This window comes from Schistocerca serialis, chromosome 7 (assembly GCF_023864345.2).
Source record: "Schistocerca serialis cubense isolate TAMUIC-IGC-003099 chromosome 7, iqSchSeri2.2, whole genome shotgun sequence".
Lineage (NCBI taxonomy): Eukaryota > Metazoa > Arthropoda > Insecta > Orthoptera > Acrididae > Schistocerca > Schistocerca serialis.
This window is the reverse complement of record NC_064644.1, coordinates 140964771-140986492: the sequence shown is the minus strand read 5'-3', so window position 1 is coordinate 140986492 and position 21722 is coordinate 140964771. Positions and strand designations below refer to the sequence as shown.

Here is a 21722-nt window from a genome sequence, read left to right as displayed (position 1 = left end):
AATTTACTGATTGGTGTAGTTTTCCGAAGTTAAGGCGAATATCCTTAACAACCGGGCGGAATTCGGAAATATACTAACGTAAATATTAATTTTAATGCTAGAAAATGATAATTATTTACTGTTGAGAATCCTGAGGCTAGAATGTATCACATCACGAAACTCGCCGTACATCAAGTCATTCCAGCTTCAGAAAACTCAGCGACGTTCATAAATGTTTTATCAGCGCTAAATACATTATATGTCACTAAAGTCACACCGCTATGACTGTCTTGTAGAGTTGTGTAGTTATACTATGGTTCTGGTTTGGTTCTAGAACCTGACTCGGGTAATAGATAGCAGAGAAGATTTTCTATTATGTCGTTCAAAATATGGAAGAAAAATTCAAAGAAAACGAAGGTGTATTCAAAGCGCCTGAGATTTCGGAAAAATGTGTTCGTCAATAAAAGCTGGGATAGCAAATTTTAAATACTGTGAAGAGTAAAGGGCAATTATAGACGAGTGAATTACGACACAAAAGAGAGCAAAATCTGAAAATCGTAGGCAAGTTCTTGCTCATACAACTCAAATCGTAGTTCTATCCAGTTCATTTCACTTAGAAAAAGCAATTAAAGATTTACAGGTATGGAAGTGGAAGGAGCATTGAGGAGTGGAAATGAAAAACATTCTTACTGTCATTTCTTATTGGCAGTTCCGCCGGCTAACGCTATGAACCCATTCCAAATAATACCAATCGGTAGAAGTAACTTCTTTTTAAAGATGCGGCTGATACATTGTTGTCACTAGTAGTGTAAAATCTCCAAATGCAATATAATCAAAGTATCACATAATCGCCGGCCGCAGTGGCCGTGCGGTTAAAGGCGCTGCAGTCTGAAACCGCAAGACCGCTACGGACGCAGGTTCGAATCCTGCCTCGGGCATGGATGTGTGTGATGTCCTTAGGTTAGTTAGGTTTAATTAGTTCTAAGTTCTAGGGGACTGATGACCTGAGCAGTTAAGTCTCATAGTGCTCAGAGCCATTTGAGCCATCACATAATCATTCACTTCAAACAGCTATTAAAAATTCTTACTGTGGATCAAAGAGGGAAAAATTTCAATGTCAAAAGCAGGAAGATCATGGCTTATGTACGTCGCGCCGAATTTCATATGAATGACTATCTGTGCTTGTTAGTTGCAACATCTCATCCCAAGCATGCAGTCGTGTAAGAGAGAGAACTGAATAGCGAGGGATGTTTTTTCGGGAATGTAAAGTAGCTATTTTCAAGCAAAAAGCATGTAAAACGAATGATAAGTGCTTTTTGTTGACAAAAATTCTTTTAATTAAAATAGTACTGTTGTATATCTGTGGTATCCCAAATAAAAAGTAGTGCTTCTGTATTGTGGCACTAGGAACAAATTCTTCTGATTGACACTGTGAACCGTGAGTTTCTTGGTTTGGCATTTAGAACGTTCTCAATAAATTATTATTTTGTAATTTTTCTCATTAATTTTTTGCATTAATGTAGTGGGCAGCATATTTCTGTTCTGTTCTATCAGAACACCTTCTGAATTTTTTTGATACAACTAAGCGATGTACAAAAATAAATCAGTTATTGGGTAGAATTAAAAAAAAAATATCAAACCTCAAATGAGAGTAGGCACTTGCAACGTTTTCGACATCCACGCTTCAGAGCTGAGATTTGGGTACGAAATAAACTTCCACACTGTAAAATTAAGATTCATAATTGTTGAATTATTGTCAGTCAACTTTACAAGCAACTTGGATTGAAAGGAAATGAAAATCAAGCTGAAATGCTGTACGCTAGTAGAGAAAAAAATAGCCGTTAATATAATCCGATCCTTTGTTTGAATGGTCACGTTGTGACCGTTGGGAGCATGGACCAATTTCGTTCCCTGGCATCGTCAAGGATTGAGAAGTTGTTACATGAGGAGGAGCATGCAAATCGTAATGTCAGACCACCAAATAATGAAGAACCGTGATAGAATGTAAACGTTAACAGAATTGGCGTGTACCGTGGAAACAGCAGAAGCAGAGGTGCTAGGAGGTGGCGCTATCCAGCAAATGACTAATTAGTGTAGATTTTTTAACCAGCACAAAGGTAGATTAAATTTCAATGAAAATTTAGTATTTTTGAAATAAATGGGAAAGATGTGGTTATACCATTTTTTCGAAAAAATAGTTTGACCAAGGAGGAAGTAGCCAGTATACCAATTAGGTATTGTAGAAATATGGAAGATTTAGTGGACTACAATGAGTATCAGGATGATGTGGGGGATGGACCCTGAGGAAATGAAGATGGTACAAGCAAAAATAGAACTGAAAAGATACATTAGTCTAGAGTTAGATCTGAGCTGCTCGAGTTTTTGACAATGCTATTTCAGTTTCTTTTCGTATTGTCAATCTTCCTCTTCTGTCATTGTGAGCTGAATCTATCATGGTGATGAACACTGAAGTGTAGTGGTCAGGAAAAGGCGTGTTGTAATTATGAAAAGGGATATATAGTGATCACATAGTTAAAGGAAGTTTAACAAATATGACGAAACGTATGCCTGGATAAAGCTGAATAACATTTATTATTAAAAGCATATGAATGAATGTGGAGATTATATATGAATGAATGAATGTCATGTGACTAGGGCCTCCCATCAGGTAGACCGTTCACTGGGTGGAAGTCTTTCGATTTGACGCCACTTTGGCGACTTGCGCGTCGATGGCGATGAAATGATTATGATTAGGACAACACAAAACTCAGTCCCTGAGCGAAGAAAATCTCTGAACCCATCTGGGAATCGAACCAGGGCCCTTAGGATTGACACTCTGTCGTGCTGACCACTCAGCAACTGGGGGTGGACAGATTATATATACATAGTAAATAAAAATTTGGATTTCTGATCAATAATGGTAAAAAATATGAAGAATAAGTGGTGCAAAAGACAAGTGGTAACCATGTATTATAAAATGTTTATAAATAATTGCTTTGTGTGAAATGTGTTTTGCACAATAAAATGCTCTCAGGTTGAGTTAAAGTAAAGAAAAAGGTTAAGTTTTGGTTTCAATAGCAACTAGTTTTATTAGAATTTCATTAATGAATTCTTGAAAAAATTTTCTTTTAGATTTGATCTTGCTGACTAAAGCAAAATAAAGAAGCAACACTCTGTTAATTTACTTCCATTTGGAGTCAAGTTAAACAAAATATGGAATTTGTAAATAATTTATTGTAATAATAAGTGATTGGGTATTAGGATGTTTGAAAAGAAAGTAGTCTTAGACAGAAGTATGGTTACAGGGACAACGTTGCATGTAAACCATGGAAGGACAGATATGTGGAGAATGGAGGTATGTTATGGATGCTACAGTGCAAAGGTGCCATAGTAAAAACCCAGGGATATATATGTGAAGAAAAGATGATAGTGATGTGCTGATGCTAAGATTGGATAAAATACCATTATTAAATTGAAGGACACAAATAGCAGTCCTTTTAAATAAAAAAAGTGAACAAGTAGTTAACTTCAAAAGACTTTCATGAAACATGAATTTGAAAATGTTGAAAAACTTATTAAATGTTGAAAATTTGTTTTGAAAATTTGCGTCAGTTTGTCAAGTATGAAATGATTTTTCATGAAGAAATTAAGAAAACAGGCTAGGTTAGTGTAGACTGCCAAGTTTGGAGCAAGAAATTTGTAGTTTTAGTTTATAATAATTAGAATTTTTTGAAATATTTAAAATTTGAAGCCAGGATTGGTAATTTGTATAATTCTAAAATTTTTGCAAAGAAACTTAATAATCATAGGGGGTGTGAGGTGTGGTGCCATATATCACTCCTGTGTAGAGCCTGTGTATTGGGAGAATGACACATTCAGGCACAGTGACAGATGGTCTGAAGTGGGTCCTGTCGAGTATGTAGTTCTAATTTTCATCTGCTAGAGGACAGTAGTGCACAGAGACATTCAAGAAAGAGGTCAAGATAATGTTTTTGTGAATTGTTCTGCTTATTTTTAACGCTTTTTTGTTTTTATATGTTTGTACAGTTCTGTATATGCTTTTAGTAATGTGAATGATGTTTGAATGTGGTCTTAAATAAATATGTAGATCATTGTTCTACTGATGAACGACGTACGATGGGGAATTTTATATCATATTATGTTAAGGAAGTTTATAGTAAAAGGAAAGCTAATTAGAGAGCAAGTGAAAATAGTTAATCACTTAAAGTATAAACAAAGTATCAGAATGTTAAATATTTATTTTGGGAAAAAGTACAGTTAGAAAGTGTGTTAGTTGTTGATTGGTTAGTCAATGGCCTTAAAGAAAATTGACCAATAAGAACGGTGTATTCTTCGTGCATCTTCTCTCTTGGAGATATAAATGCATACAGCAGTCTAAGTAGTCAGAGCCCAACCTTTCAATGGTATGATCGTGTGTAGTATTAACTCCGAAGAAGGTTATGGCTTGCGGGTTTTAGTTGTGCTACATGTTTCAAAAGTATTTTAAACTGAAGGCGTGTTTTTTTTTAGAAAGTACGGATTTTAAAGTAATTTTGTGTATGAGAAAAGACAGTAATTCCGCGTGGCATATTGAGCAGATCGGTGAGTAAAAACTTTAGTGCATTAGACACCGATAAACTTAATAGTATGGCGATCATTTTGATTTAAGAACAATACGTGCTTAGTAGCTGTTCTGATTGCGGAACATACGTTACCATAAACTCGCTAACGTGAATGAAAGGGTTTGTTCATGACTGTGTTAAGATTAGCACGGGCTTGGCAGTTAATGTGTACAGTGTCAAGGTTGAGGATGTACCGAAGTTTTGCCAGTATTTCCACCTTTCATTCAAAATTAAGACCTTTTCGTGATTCTTGGAATAGTTATGTTGTATGCAGCCTGGTTCGAGTTGCAGTACGGTATGTTTCTGCTCGGCTTTCCTACCAGCGATCTGCTGCGGCGAGTTCACAGGCAGGTGCAGGTAATGGGACGCGAGGAACAGCGCCGCACTTCCTCATACAAAACCGGAAGTCATATTCGATAATTACATTAGGAGTCAATCCACAACAAAACTTTACATCACATACCTCTTATTCGTAACTGTACAGTAAATACTGTTGCTTGACAGCTAACAACATTTATTATGTTGTTATCAAAGACAGTCTTACATCCAAAATTGAACAGCAACCCATAGCAACGTGAAAGGCACATTGCATATATTGCTGGCGTGCTACACTTAATTGCGGTAATCAACGACTTAAGACTGCTTAAGGGCACACAAACAAACTTAATGAATATTTTACGTAGTACATTAAGAGTAATATATGAAATAAATACAAATTTCATAAAATATTTTAAGGAGAACAGTCTATTAGTTGCTGACGTGCCAAACGTAACGATGCACTATATCGTAGGTCAACAGTGACTGAAGACGACGTACAGACACGCAAAGACCAACCTGTTGACATTTCATACAGAAGGGTAATTCATAGAAAATAAAAATGTCATAAATATTTTAAAATTATGTTATTTATGGCTAACCAGAAAAAATATCCTCGTTTTTCGAAAGTAGTGTTAGTAGGTACCAAAAAGAGAAGGTGTGTGAATATTATCAACATTCATTGCAGAACACATAACTGGACGCATGAAGATGCCAAAATAACCATATGAAATTCATGTATATGTATTATACATTAAATAAAAATACACAATAACGCATCGCATTATTGAAGGAAAAGTGTGTAATAACCAAGTATCGTACTTCAACTATCTTACAAATTGAGTAAATCCGTTGGTTCTCTTGCATTAGGTGAGATGTAGGTTACACCTTAGACGGCTTATAAAAGCGCCATTTATTAATGGGCGGTCCCTGAGGAAACCGCCGGCCGGGGAGTCCGAGCGGTTCTAGGCGCTACAGTGTGGAACCGCGCGACCGCAACGGTCGCAGGTTCGAATCCTGCCTCGGGCATGGATGTATGTGATGTCCTTAGGTTAGTTAGGTTGAACTAGTTCTAAGTTCTAGGGGACTGATGACCTCAGAAGTTAAATCCTATAGTGCTCAGAGCCATTTGAACCATTTTGAACCTGAGGAAACCTTGAAAGACGATGATCTTTTTGTACTAAAAGACATTAATTGTGGGGATGGCTTTTATAAGCTCTCTTCATGGCGGATGGGTGACATTTTTATCATTTGTTCTTAAGACATTATTCTCCGGAAACCCTGAAACTTTTTTCGATATCGTTGTCCGTTACTGAGATCCAGAGGTTCAAAATTACCGTACATAGTGATGTAAAATGTTCAGTTAATATCCGATCTGAGACGTAAATATACAACGACGAGGTCCTGAAGAGAATGCCTCCGAATTTTTAATGTGAAAATCGTAAGGTTTCTAAAATAAAGCGGACTTTACTAACATCCTCCTTTTTTATTCTTCATGTTTACATATGGATTTCTCTAGATAGTCATCTAGATGAACACATTTCTCTCAACTAGGACCAGTTTGTTGATACCTTCATGGCTCAATGTGACTATTTTTGGTGGAACTACGACCTCACCTCTGCTTGCACCGTTTCATCACCATCAAAGTGAAGTCCTGGAAGGCGTTTTTTTAAATTCTGGAAACAGATGAAAAACATATGGCGCCAAGTCGGGACTGTATGGAGGATGATCGATGGCAGTGAATCCAAGGAGTAGGATTTTTACTGATGTCGCAGCGCTCGTGTGAGATTTAGCATTATCGTGCTGAAGAAGTGTGTGCTCCCGGTGTGGTGGAACTCTTAGAATTCGTCCTTTCAGTGGTTTGAGGGTCTGGCAGTACCTTGCAGAGTTTATGATGGTGTCTCCAGGCACGAATTACAAATGCAGCACACCTTGAACATCCCAAAACAATATGGGATTGACTTTGTCTGCTGATGACATGGTCTTCAATTTTCTTGCCGTCAGTGTTCATTTGTGGCCGAACTCCATTCATGTTCTCTTGTTTTCGGGATCAAAATGGTGAACCTAGATTTAATTACTTGTCGACATATCGTTAGTGAACCCATCACACTAACGCTCAGACGCAAAAGAATCTGTTGATAGATGTCTAATCTCTTCTGTTTCACGCCAGCAGTGAGCATTCGAGGCCATAAGGTGTACACAGTTTTCTGTGCTGCAGCTCTGAAATGATGGCCTGTACTCGCTCTTGTGAAATGCCACGTGTATCTCAGTGTGTATGTACTATACGACGGTTTTCTCTGATGAGTTCATCAATCAGATTTCGACGAGTCTCATCGTTTGTTATAAGCGGTCGTCCATTCCGAGCTTTGTCACACACGTTGAGTTTAGCACCACCATTTCCTTCATTACGACGACGAACAACACAAAGTGTCACATAACTGATGTCGGTGCAATCATCAGCGAACACAGCTTTCATTGGTCTACGGATTTAAATTAGGGGCACGTTTTCTCCGGTTAGAAACTCGATTACAAAATTTCGTTTTCCAGAAACCGACATAGTTACATTGCAGATCACAATGTTACACGCAACAAGTAGGAGCCCTTTAGACGCAGAGGGTTGCAACTTGCGTCAGCATGGTACGGCATGTAATAGTCAACCGATACTGAGAACAGGATAAAAAATTCGAAGGCATTCCTTTCCAACATTCCCTCTCAGCTTTAACCGACATAGTGAACACATGGTACTGGTTCTACGGTTATTGAAAGGATTCTGAGATCACCAAAGACGTTATAGTCAACAATTTTTCAGCAATAAAATTTTACTTTCGCGCTATCTCTGTGTAATGGGCACATAACACATGCACAAATATAGATGTTCAAAGTGGTATTGCAAAGACAAAAAGTGAGCTAATCTTGACATGCCTGGAAAGAACATAAAATGACTGCAAAAAATACGTAAACTTGGAAATACAGCAAATTGAGTAAAATATTTCTAATCAAAAATGAAGAGAGCTTATAAAAACCATCCCCAATATTGATGTCCTTTAGTACAAAAATATCATCGTCTTTCAAGGTTCCCTCAGGTTCAAAATGGTTCGAATGGCTCTGAGCTCTATGGGACTCAACTTCTGTGGTCATCAGTCCCCTAGAACTTAGAACTACTTAAACCTAACTAACTTAAGGACATCACACACATACATGCCCGAGGCAGGATTCGAACCTGCGACCGTAGCAGTCGCGCGGTTCCAGACTGGAGCGCCTAGAACCGCTCGGCCACTTCGGCCGGCAAAATATTTCTAATAACGTTTTTACTCTTTTATAATACTAATGATAAGCAGACGTCTTCCATGAATTGTGATCAATCAGCAAGGTATCCAGAAGGAATGTGAAGCAAACGATTTTGCGTTTAACTTACATATGCGTACTTACTTCTTGTTTATATGTATCAATCCATAGAAATGCGTCGAAGGATATAAATAAACTGCCAGAAATTTACTGACCTATAGCTTTAAAAATGGTTCAAATGGCTCTGAGCACTATGGGACTTAACATCTGTGGTCATCAGTCCCCTAGAACTTAGAAGTACTTAAACGTAACTAACCTAAGGACATCACACACATCCATGCCCTAGGCAGGGTTCGAACCTGCGACCGTAGCAGTCGCGCAGTTCCGAACTGAGCGCCTAGAACCGCTAGACCACCGCGGCCGGCCCTATAGCTTTAGTTTTATATAAGCAGAACATCCTTTTGTAGCGGAGAAATAAAGGGAACCAACGGATTAATGCTCCTGTCGTAGCACAGAAAAGGCGAATATGTTCAAGACTGTGGCAGGAAAGCGGATAACTAGCTGCCTCAATCCTAATTGTGCCTTATTCACCAAACATTTTGGCACGCAAACGTATTCGCTCTTTTTTTGTTCTGGAAGATAGTGAGTAGCAGCAGAGGGACAGTGATGGTGCGAGAGAGAATGAGGCAGTAAAGGAGAAACAGAGATGGATGAAGACAATAGCAATATGAGGCAAAGAGAGAAGACATGGTTGGTCAGTGAGAGAGAGTGGCAGTAAAAGAGAAAGAGAGGTGGATTGGGACAGAAGCTGTGGGATCAGAGACAGTGAAAAAAAATTACAGTTAAGTAGTGACCGCACATAGGCTTGACGGGTCGGAAGCCTCGCAGATTGGGCAAATTTAACACGTAGATGTGGACTAAAAATTTGATCACAGGATATAGGAGAAAAATCAAGGAGAACCCCCCCAGAAGTTTTGAAGCTACCGAGGTATGCTGGAGACAGTAGCAATGAGATATATTGTAAAACAATGGGAAAAATGGGACATTGGGAGAGAGGCAGATATAGACAGTGAGACTGAAGGGGGGATACTGAGTATGAAGGCTTAACTACAAACAGAGAGTGGATAAAAGGATTTAGAATGTTATCGTTAAAAGGTCGAGAATATGGTCGCGTGCCAAATTTTTGGGTGAGGAAGGCGAATGAGAATTGAGGCGGCTGGTTCCCCACTTTCCTGTCAGTCTTTTAGAGAGGAACAAATTCACTTTTTAGTGTTTCGACAGGAGCCTTTTCTGATGGTGAGCTTTTACTTAATGTAAGATGCATATATCATATTGTGAGAGAATTATTTGGCGTCATACACTCCAATGAATCTTTATTATATTCGTAGACTTTTTCTTTTTGTACTACTATCACTACTTATCTATTTTGGCGAAATACGACGCAGACGTATAAACGCTTGGTTGTGTTTTTGAAATGTACTCTTCAATGGGACTCTTCTGGTTTGTTATAGATAATATAATTTTAAAATATTTTAAAAATTTGTGTTTTCCACGAACTACTCTTCTGTATAAAAAATCAATAAGCTTGTCTTTCTGTGACTATATGTATTCTTCAGTCACTAATGACCTACGACATAATGCATTAGCTTAGTTTGGCACACCGGCAATTAATATATTGTTCTTCTTTGAAATACGAGGGTTGTCCAGGAAGTAAGTTCCGATCGGTCGCGAAATGGAAACCACTGGGAAAATCCGGTAAAGTTTTGCACAGATGCGTTGGGCAGTGTCTCTAGTATGTCCGTCTATCGTGTCGCGTCTCTCTTTTCAGTTTTGAGTGAACAGTGAGCACGGAAAGATGCGTAGGGAATAGCGTCTCCCACCAAGTATGAGGGCCTGGTTAGAGATTTCGCCTGTCTCATGCAGCCCACATAACACAACTGTCGAGCAGTTCCTTCTTCATGTCAATTCTCGGCCGCACACTGCAGGGGCAATGAAGACACTCCTGCAGCGTTTCCGATGAGAACTGTTTGATCACCCATAATACAGGTCGTAATTGCCCCCCCCCCCCCCCCTCTGAGTACTTATGGTGAAGGTGCCAACTGCCCGCTGCTCACAGTTTTGGCTGTTTGTGTCCCACTGTTTCACAAAGGTGACACAGAACCTCTTGGTAGTGCTCCTAATTGACATTAGTACCTTCTGATGCGTACTTGTCATGGACCACGCCATAGGAGTCAAAGATAGACGATCAGCATGACTTTCACACTGCTGTGGACCTGCCTCGCTCGGCGATGATTGATACTTCCGTTACGTTGACTAGAAGAGTCATTGTAATAACAAAGCAAGGATTACTGTCCACCGTGCGATCTGCGAACGAAGTTGCCTCTACTCAGTTGTTAGTAACTTAGGCACAATTTTTGCTGAGGTACTCCTGAAATCGATACGTTCCGTTAAAATGGAATGAATGATCCAATACCAATTTTAACCTCGTCATCAACTTCTCTGATAGTGATTTGTCTGCCTGCATAACCAGGGTACTTATGTGATCAATTAAAACCCCATTTGCGAGTGCTGTGAGCTTTCCTGAACGAGCTTGACTCTTCACTGATTAATTACGGTGACTACCACTTAACTGATGTTGACTTGTCAACGGCTAGCCGGCTACTAACGTTCCCGCCGTCGTGAAAAAAAAACAGGCATACGCACTACGAATGCCAACAAACATAGAGAGAGCGCTCGCGCCCCCATACCATTGTTGGCTTCAACAACAACAAAAGATCGGATAGCTTTCGAACAGCACACGTACGTAGCTGACGATGGTTCTGCACTGTTGGGATGTAAGTTCAACTTTGACAGTATCATAACAGCTGTTGTTGGGTGTAAAGCTGCTGTACTTACACTGAGGTGACAAAAGGCATGTGATAGCAATATACTCATTTACAGATGGCGGTAGAATCGCGTGCACAAGGTATGAAAGGGCAGTGCATTGTAGAAGCTGTCATTGTGCTCAGGTGATTTATAAGGAAATATTTCCGACGTGATTATGGCAGCACTATGAAAATTAACAGGGTTAGAACGCGGAATGATAGAGAGAGGCAAATGGGATATTCTATTTTGCAAATCGTTAGAGAAATTAATATTCTGAGACCCAAAGTGTCCACAGTGTACCAAGAATACCACATTTTAGGCATTACCTCTCACCACGGACAACGAAGTCGCCGACGTCCTTCACTTAAGAACCGAGAGCAGCTGTTGTTGCGCAGATTGGTTGATTGGTTTGGAGTGAGGGGACCAATCAGTGAGGTGATCAGTCCCATAGCACTGGGGATGGATGGGGAAGGAAATCTGCCGCGCCCTTTCAAAGGAACCATCGCGGCATTTGCTTGAAGCGATTTAGGTAAATCACGGAAAACCTAAATCAGGATGGCCGGACGCGGGTTTTAACCGTCGTCCTCCCGAATGCGAGTCCAGTGTGCTAACCACTGCGCCACCTCGCTCTGTGGTTGCGCAGCGTTGTCAGCGCTAACAGACAAGCGATTATGCCTAAAATAAGCGCGTAAATCAACGTAGGACTTACGACGAATGTATCCACTAGGACAGTGTTCATGGGCTGTGGTTGCAGACGAGTGACGCGGGTGCTTTTGCTAACAGCATGACATCGCCTGCTGCGCCTCTCCTGGGCTCGTGACCATTTCGGTTGATTCCGAGACGACTCGAAAACCGTGGTCTGGTTAGATGAGTCCCGGTTTCAGTTAGTAAGAGCTGATGGCAGCTCTACGAAACCATGGACCCAAGATGTCAATATGACACTGTGCAAGCTGATGGTAGCTTCATAATGGTGTGGTCTGTATTTAAGTGGAATAGTGGAATGGACTGGGTCCTCTGGTCGAAATGAACCGATCATTGATGAGAAATGGTTACATGCGGCTACTTGAAGACCTCTTGCCGCCATTCATGGACATCATGTTTCCAAACAACGATCTACCATGTCACCCTGCCACAACGGATCGCGATTGGTTTGAAGAAGACTCTGGACAATTCGAGCGACTGATTTGGCCACACAGATCGCCAGACACGAATCCATCGAACATTTATGGGACATAATCGAGAGGTGATTTCACGTACAAAAATCCTGAAGTGGTAACACTTTTGGAAATATGGATGGCTATTGAGGCAGCTTGACTTAGTATTTTGCTCGTGACTTCCAACCACTTGTTGTGTCTATCGTCACGTCGAGCTGCTGCTCTACGCCAGGAAAAAGAAGGTCCGACATGATATTAGGAGGTATTCCACGACTTCCGTCGCCTCAGTGTAGGGTACAAATACGTGACACGTCATGTAACGTTTGTGATGTGGATTCAGTCTTAATGCAATTGCGAAATATGAAGTCTAGTTTTGTGTGTGTATGAGGTAAAAGAATCCGATAATTTCACTAAGTAATACTTGACGTCACGCATGTAAGTAGTTCTGTTGCGCTGTAATATGGTTGAGTTACAGCGAGCTGTGTAATGCTTTATTTACACATGAAGATGTTGGCAGACAGTGCAGTGCTCTTCCAAATTGGTTTTATTTCGCGTGCTCAAACATGACTTGTGATCCAAATTAGCTACTCGCACGTTTTAAATAAAGAGTGTTTGCATTGCAGCATTTATTGGACCACGTTTTCTTTTAGAATCCAGAGAAGTTTAAGAAGAGAGTGAAATTTTTTTTTACTTAGGAAGGAAGACTGCAGAGAAAGTCTGAGATAATATCAGATTACACTGCCGTAGTCAAAGGAGTTTTTCTAATTTATTTCTACGAAAGGTTGAAGATAAGTAAGATGAAAGTTGATGTAGACAATGAAGTTGTTCTGGGTTGAGGGAAAAGTGTATGATGACCCGTTACCAACACGTAGACCTATTAATGGGACTTAGATTTATGCGTTAACAATTAGGAACTTGTTTTGAGTACGCAAAAGAAGTAATGGAGAACATTGTGTGTAGCACAGTTTAGAAAGAGGTGTGTGGCAGCAAAGTATTCGACAGATCTGATGACTGAAGAAAATGACTGACGCTTATATACTACTAAAGAATACCCAGTGATAGTCATTTCTAAAATCATTTATAGTAAAATAACTAAATAAGTAAACAGAATAATGAATTTAGGGGTAGCATTAATGTTTCCAGCGACATACTGGGGCATCCTTCTGTTTATTTCCTCCAGCCAATATCATCCGAAAAACAGCCAATTGGATAGTGTGATTTAAAATCACTGCTACCTAAATACAAACAATGCAAAGTTTGATATTTACGCGGTATAGTAGAGAAGTGATGTTCATAAACTGGTTTCCGTGGCTCTGGAACATTAGACTTGTGGGAAGCATTTTTGTCTTGCTGTATAGAGTGTGTCACAGTTATATTCTACTGTTTCTTCTTTGGTGAAGGTGCCGTGAACACGTTCCTTTTGGACACCATTCAGACACCCAAATTCAAAGTAAATCTTCTGAAAATTTGAAAAACGTTTAAAATGGTTTGACATAATGATAAAAAGTACTGCGTTATAACGTCGGGTCGAGAAACAGGTCTTTAGAGATGATGCATGACTTCAGATTGGACGAATAAAGGGAAAAGAGGTGGATTTGAAGCCATCATCCCTGTTATATGAATCTGTTGGTATAAACTCAATACCAGGTTTCTTTATTTTCTATTGGTTATTTAGTGTACAACAGTGATTCAGATTCCTCCCCCAGCCTGAGTATCGCTGTGGAGGAAAGGTCAGAGACATTTGGTCTTCATACCAAGGCCCTAGCCAGTTCCCGCCGAGTTCACGTCACGTGGGCTCGTCCAATGACGTTGCAATGTCCGTGCCGGCCGGAGTGGCCGTGCGGTTCTGGACGCTACAGTCTGGAACCGAGCGACTGCTACGGTCGCAGGTTCGAATCCTGCCTCGGGCATGGATGTGTGTGATGTCGTTAGTTAGGTTTAATTAGTTCTAAGCTCTAGGCGACTGATGACCTCAGAAGTTGAGCCGCATAGTGCTCAGAGCCATTTGCAATGTCCGTAAATACCGTGGTGCCGCACTTGACCGGCAGTTTTCGTATGAGGCTCGGTACGCGCTACCGATAGCAGTGTGGCGGACAGTGGATGTATTCACGTATTTCGATTCTGATCACTCCTAGGACTGTTTGTAAATTTCGCCACGCTCTGCACTTTGCTTCTTGCTAGCTGTTCATTTCGTGAAATCCACAGCCATCGCTCGCAGGATTCACCCGTCTATCTGTGCGCCACAGATAGTGTGGGTAACCAGAGACTCGGCTCTGTCTACGCCGAGCAGGATAGAAAAATATCCTTAAATATCGCTTACGTTCCGTTGAGAAAGAGATGGCTCCTTTCCTTCTCCGTCATTGTCAATACCTATGTTGTGCTGCCTCTCGCAAGAGCGCGCCATCGCGACGTCGCGAAGCACCTCTTTCCTGTCTTTGCGCACAAGTATATGTCTGGTTTACTCTTATGTGGCTTTATACAGCCACTACCCCACGCCCCATCCCACAACTCGAAGTATCGTAAAATGACTGGCCTTAAAATGTGCTTTGGGAGATGTGGTTTACGGGTACTTAATCCGCTAAGCAGCCGATAACTACATGTTAACAACACAAATGGGTGTTTTGCTAGTGTGTGTTCATTACACTCAGTCCCGTCGCTGAAGAACCACCTTTTGCAGCGCGGACTGCTGCTATGAGGCTAACGGTCTTGCCGCAGTGTTATCCCCGAAGTTAAGCGCTGTCGGGCTGGGCTAGCACTTGGACGGGTGACATCCGGTCTGCCGAGCGCTGTTGGCAAGCGGGGTGTACTGAGCCCTTGTGAGGCAAACTGAGGAGCTACTTGATTGAGAAGTAGCGGCTCCAGTCTCGGAAACTGACATACGGCCGGGAGAGCGGTTTGCTGACCACATGTCCCTCCACATCTTCATCGAGTGACGCCTATGGAGCTGAGGATGACACGGCGAACGGTCGGTACAGTTGGGCCTTCATGGTCTGTTCGGGAGGAGTTTAGTTTAGACTGCTGCTAAGAGAGTCTGTAAGCTTCTGAAAGGTAGCGACAGTGATGTGGAGCCATGCCGACGCCAGTGCCATGGGCAGCTGCTTTAGTTTCTGAAATGGTTCAAATTCTGAGCACTATGGGACTTAACACTGAGGTCATCAGTCCCTTAGAACTTAAAACTACTTAAACCTAACGAGCCTAAGGACGTCACACACATCCATGCCAGAGGCAGGATTCGAACCGCAGCTCCGGACTGAAGTGCCTAGAACCGCTCGGTCACAGCGGCCGTCTTAATTTCTCGATTGAGGATTCATTGTGCGAACAGCCCTATCGTGGTGGCCCCACAGATTCTCGATATTGTGTAAATCCGGAGCGTACAGTAAACTCATCGTGGTGCCATTCGAGACACGCACGTAGACAGCGAACTGGGTGATAGGTTGCATTATCCCACTGGTAGAAGCCGTCGTGCCGAGGAGAAATAAACAGCATGTAGTGGTGGACATGATCCCCCAAAGATAGAAACATGTTTACGTTGATACATTATACCTTATGAAAGACCAGGTCACCCAGGCAAAGAAACGAAAACATTTTTCAGACTATAACGCTCTCTCATTGGGCCTGGAACGCTCTGAAGGTTGTTCCAGGGTGATTCTCCTGAAAAGGTCACCTGTCGCCACTTAGAGGACGTCCAACTGTGGCATTGGCGTGCAAGTTGCAGCCTTCATCGCCGATGAACAGCAGTCAGTGTGGGCGCATGAACAAGACGCCTGCTGTGGAGGCCCGTATGCAGCAACGATCGCTGAACGGTGAGGATACATTGTGGTAGCCCCTTGGTTCATCTGGGAGATCAGCTGCTCAACAGTCGCACGTCTATTCGTCTGTGCGCATACCAGAAACCGTCGTCGACTACGGCCCGTGGTGTACCACAGTTGCCTCGTTGCCGGTTTTGCGTAGCGCCATTTTGCCATACACAGTATACTTTAACCACGGTGCTATGCAAACTGTTTAAAAACTTAACCATTAAGAAAATTTTTCCACCTGTTCCCGAAAGCCTTGGACGTTAGATAAATCGCTCATTTTCCGTATTGCGAAAAAGACTGCCCTGTTTTTCCGCTTCCCAACGATACTCTTTAAACATCCTGCACTGCTAGTGCTGCCAGATGCCGTTTGTGAGTGGTTATTGCAAGTTGACGTCGAACATGGGTGGTGGTCAAATTGATGTTACTGGACTGTGTAATTATGTATTTACAGACCCTTTCTAGATTTGTAAAAATCTTTCTGTGACAAAATAGGCTACTTCAGGTCAGGACCGAGAGAGGTGGTGCAGTGGTTAGCTCACTGGACTCGGATTCGGCAGGACGATACTTCAAACCCGCGTCGGGCAACCCTGATTTAGGTTTTCCGTGATTTACCTAAATCGCTTCAGGGAAATACCGGGATGGTTCCTTTGGAAGGGCACGGCCGACTTCCTTGCCCATCCTTCCCCATCCTTCCCTAATCCGACGGGACCGATGACCTCGCTGTTTGGTCCCCTCTCTCAAATCAACTGACCAATCGATTTCAGAATAGACGTAAATTAAAAGAAACTCACTGCTATATTTATTACATCCGCTTATAAGAACCGTTGGAGACAGATCAGTTTGCACTTACAAGGGGAGGTAATGACGTTGGAATCACAGGTTTACTTCACACTTTGTACATCTTTCGTAGACAATTAAAACAGAATAATGTGCAAGTAGTAAGGTGGACAACTCTGGCAATTCCGAGAAAATTGCAAGGGAAATTTTACGCGTCTATTACGTGTCTTATGCATCTGTCCATAGGTGCCTCACGTTCAGAGTTCATGCTGGTCACGTGATCAGCGTTAGTGCTTCGTAAGACTAACATGTATGAAGCGAAGGATCGACTCCCAATCAAACTTTAATATATTTTTTTTATTTCGTCACTGGTCACATTATTTAAATTTCAACATGTCAACGAGTTGTGTTTTCCCTTAGAAACTCTGGACATTCCCTTTAAATGCGGGAAAACTGCATCCATTCCTTGTAGTAGATGCGTTTCAGTCTGTGTTTTCCAAGTGTATGTGACGAAGACCAGCTTGCAACGTGTGATGTCGAGAATACATGCGGCAAGTAACTTTACATTGCTCTTGTGGTCTGGCACATTGTGACTTACTGTATTACAGATTGTGAACAACGTCATTCACATAATTTTTTATCAACGTTTGACTTGGGCATTCCAACCCTGTCTCTCGTCACTGAAAGTTTAATTAAAAGTAATAAATGGTGAAATAAGATTTGAAACTCACTACAACTTGACGACAATCCACATGATTCTTTTTCATTATGTCACCTCTAAAATGTCATATAAATTAAATAATGTGACCAGTGAAGAAAGAAATATAGTTTTTCAGTTAGTGGTAGTAGGATTCGAACTGTCGTCTTGTGCACGCCCCGCTTACAACGCCCCATAACGACTTCTAACGGCCGAAAACTTCCCACAGATACATCAGTTAAATGACAGACGCATAAAACCTCTCTTGCTTTTTTCTCTGAATTACCGGAATAGTACACCTTGCTATTTGCAGATTATATTGTTTTAATGGCCGACTGAAGATATACAAAGTTTGAAGTGATTCCGCGATCCCAAGTCGTGGCCTCCTCTTGTTGGTTGATATTATGCTGATTTTTAAAGTAAAAGTTTCATAATTTTGATAGGTCATAAATGTCTTTCGAGGTTTTGACCTATTTTTTCTTAGTTCCCGTATCTATATATACTTGTTGTTCCTGATATTATAAAGGATTTGGATTTTGGACTGAAAGTGAGATTAGGCTTCGCCTCTTTTTTCCTAGATTTCCACTTGGTTGCGGTCGGCCCCACATTCCCCAACTTCTGTGCTTTCTTTCGTCGCTTACGATTGACCGTAGGAAATTGACGTCCATTGTGGACGTATTATCCAGTGGAGTCCGGAGCACTGCCCATCGCGTCACCATGAGCGACCTCCACCGCAGACATTTCTGTGTTGGTTGTTGTAAACCGTCCGATTTCGATTGTGATTGAAATGTCTCTTTGAGGGTCTGGTTGTTTACCATTTGTTGCCTCGCCTATACTAGTAGCAGCTGTATATTCAGATACACTACTGGCATGGGAGTCACTGTCAGGTAAAGGATCAGTGTCCTTCTTTCTAAATCAGCCTGACTTATCACGTATACCCTAAGACGGAGAGACACGTTCGACTGAAACATTTCGAACGTCGTCACTGTGTTCAGGCTTATTGTTAACTATCCCGGGATCATAAACAGCAACTGAATTACTTTCTGCTGTGGCACTGTTTGCCATCTGCGAGATCTGAAAATAAAGATTTTCGTTTAGTTAAGTTGAGTTCAAGAAAGAAATTCTATCTGGGACAGTCTTGCTTAAGGAGATCTGTTTCATTACATATGAAGCACGCTGGCAGCTACCCACTGTATGTAATGTATGCCTGAGAGCCCACGATGCGGATGTTAAACACACGTGCATTTGTCAAGTTGACTTCGGCTGGACTGACGGTAAACGTATCGATAGACTCTGTTGCTAATGTTAAATCACGGATGGCTCTCTCGCACTCGTGTACTAAGTTAGAGTAAATTTTGAAAGACTGGTTAAACTCGCTAGTATTCAATTGCACAGTGTCTACGTGATCCCTAGTTAGTTTCGTATATGTGGTTACCCTTCTCTGGATTTTGAGAGCTGTTGGCCGCTCGTTGTCCCTGTCAAATTCCAGTTTCACAATATTCTTCCGGGGGGGAATATTTCCATTGTTGTTTATGCTTTATACTAAATGGTTCAAATGGCTCTGAGCACTATGGGACTTAACATCTGAGGTCATCAGTCCACTAGAACTTAGAACTACTTAAACCTAACTAATCTAAGGACATAACACACATCCATGCCCGAGGCAGGATTCGAACCTGCGACCGCAGCAATCGCGCGGTTCCGGACAGAAGCGCCTAGAACCGCTCGGCTATCGCGGCCGGCATAATTTATACTGTTCCGCACACTTAGGAAAGCATAAAGATTACCACGCTTCGCGTAACGCAGGTGCGTAGTAGACGCTACGCCGGTCGACACCCATTACAACGACCTATAAACACTGGCTGTAGCACAAACAAGCAAACACCGCGTGACCGACTGCTACGGGCGATATGGCGGCATTGAGCTACCTCCTCAGAGATTTACGCTGAGGTAACAAAAGTCAAGGGATACCTCCTAATATCGTGTCGGACCTTCTGTGCTCAGGTTAGTGCAGCAGCTGGACTCATCAAATCGCTGGAAGTCCCCTGCATATATACTGAGACATGCTGCCCCTGCAGCCGTCCGCAGTTGCGAAAGTGTTTCCGGCGTAGGATTTGGTGCACGAACTAATCTTTCGATCACACCCCAGAAACATTCGATGGAATTCATTTCGGGAGAGCTGGGTGTCCAGATTGTTCTTCAAATCTGTCGCGAACAATTGTGGCTCAGTAACATGGCGCATTTTCATCCATACAAATTGCATGGTTATTTGGGAACCTCCAGTATATGAATAGCTGCAGACGGTCTCCAGGAAGGCGAACACAACCATCAATGTTCGGTTCATTAGGACCAGAGGACGCAGTCCAGCTCATGCAAACACCTGCCACATCAATACAGACCACGAACAGCTTGTATAGCGCCTTGTTGACAACCTGGGTCCTTGGCTTCGTGAGGTCTGTGCCCCACTCTAACCCTACCATCAGCTCTTACCAACTGAAATCGGGACTCATCTGACCAAGCCACGGTTCAACCGATACAGTCAAGAGCCCTGGAGAGACGCAGCAAGCGATGTCGTGCTGTTAGCAAAGGCGTTCGCATCGGTCGTCTGCTGGCATAGACCGATACGTTCGTCTTACATCCCACATTGATTTCTGTGATTATTTCACACAGTGTTGCTTGCTTGTTAGCAGTGACAACTCTACGTAAACGCTGCTGCCTTCGGTCGCTAAGTGAAGGCCTTAGGCCACTGTGTTGTCTGTGGTGAGAAGTAATGCCTGAAATGTGATATTATCGGCATGCACGTGACGCTATGTCTCTCGGAATACTGAAATCCCTAAGGATTTCCAAAATGGGTAGTCCCATGGGTCCAGTTCCGTCTACACTTTCAAGGTGAAAGTCTGTTAATTCTCCTTATGCAGCCATAATTATGCTGGGAACCTTTCTACATGAACGACCTGAGTACAAATGACAGCCCCGCCATTGCACTCTTCTTCTATACCTTGTGTAGGCGACACTACCGCCTATCGTCTCCTACCTTCCAAATTTCCTACAAATGTCTCAGCCATGTGTCCGCAGTATTCTGTGTAACAGGAGAGTTAGTCCCACAAGTTTCGCTGGAGAACTTCTGAGAAGTTTGGAAAGTGTGCTCTGAGGTTCTGGTGGAAGTAAATTTGTGAGGACGAGTCGTGTGCCGTGCAGTGGTATGCACTTCTCAGAGCATATGCCTCCGAAGGGAAAAGGGCCCAGGTTCGACTCCCGTTCTGGCAAATAGTTTTAATCTGCTAGTAAGTTTCATTTTGCTATAATATTCGTTTTAGAATTTTTTGGAAGGCTTGAGAAGAGATTAGCTTTGACACGTTGTGTTGTCATGAAATCTGTGTAATCGTTGACAATCATTTTATCGACAATTCTGTAATCACTCGTGAATCTGACTAGTGTGGTCTGATTTTTGAGATGTGAAGTTATCGAGGCTGGAGCAACTCCTGACCTTCTGGAAGCTTCAACAATCGATGGAGAAAGGTCGGACGTGGAGAGCGTAGATACTGTTTTGCTGGGGTTGACCTTTCGTGAGCGGCCAATTGTAGCGCACTATAAATTTTCGCCAGGATTTTGTCTTGTTACGCAAACCTAACTGCATCCGCTGTAGCTTTCCTTATTCAACTTGGGGGGGGGGGGGGGGGGGGGGGGGGAACTGACAGGCTTCTAATAACGTTTTGTGAGGTCATCATATTATTTGTGTGACATTCACTGATAATACAATGCTCAATTTTAAATCTATGTTGTCACTATGCTGGCTACCTTATTCAGTTATCCTTCTAATTATTTGGTTAATTCAAATTCTTTTATCAATTATTTATTTGCATTGTTGCAAGTTTTAAGTATGACCGGTGCTCGCAGGTACAACCATTCGATATAACAACGAGTGCTATTACAAGTACAAAAAGCGTAGTGGCCTCCATCCCGCTCATCAGACTTAGTGCCAAACAAGTGTTGAACGTGACGGACATCAGATGTAAAAGCATATGATTTTATTTCTGACATAAACTCACTCAGTACTTCAACAGCGGCGCCGATGAGGTTGTAGGTCACCTCGTCTTCGTAGATCTGTCTAACCAGAAACTGGCCGTCCATCACCACGTCGGCATTTTTCCTGCAACACAAAGTATCTTTAGAAATATTCCATGGAGATAAATTGATCACATGAAACAAACCGAACTGCAAAATAGATATG

At 42.0% G+C, this 21722-nt stretch overlaps 1 protein-coding gene across 1 annotated transcript in view; it reads right to left on the bottom strand.

Moving 5' to 3' along the window:
- The window catches only part of LOC126412732 (guanylate cyclase soluble subunit beta-1), a 261772-nt gene that overhangs the window by 223391 nt on the left and 16659 nt on the right, over positions 1-21722 (bottom strand). Inside the window, exon 3 of the mRNA XM_050082463.1 lies at positions 21541-21641. Coding sequence (XP_049938420.1) covers positions 21541-21641 — 101 coding nt within the window. The remainder of the gene's footprint in view (positions 1-21540; positions 21642-21722) is intronic.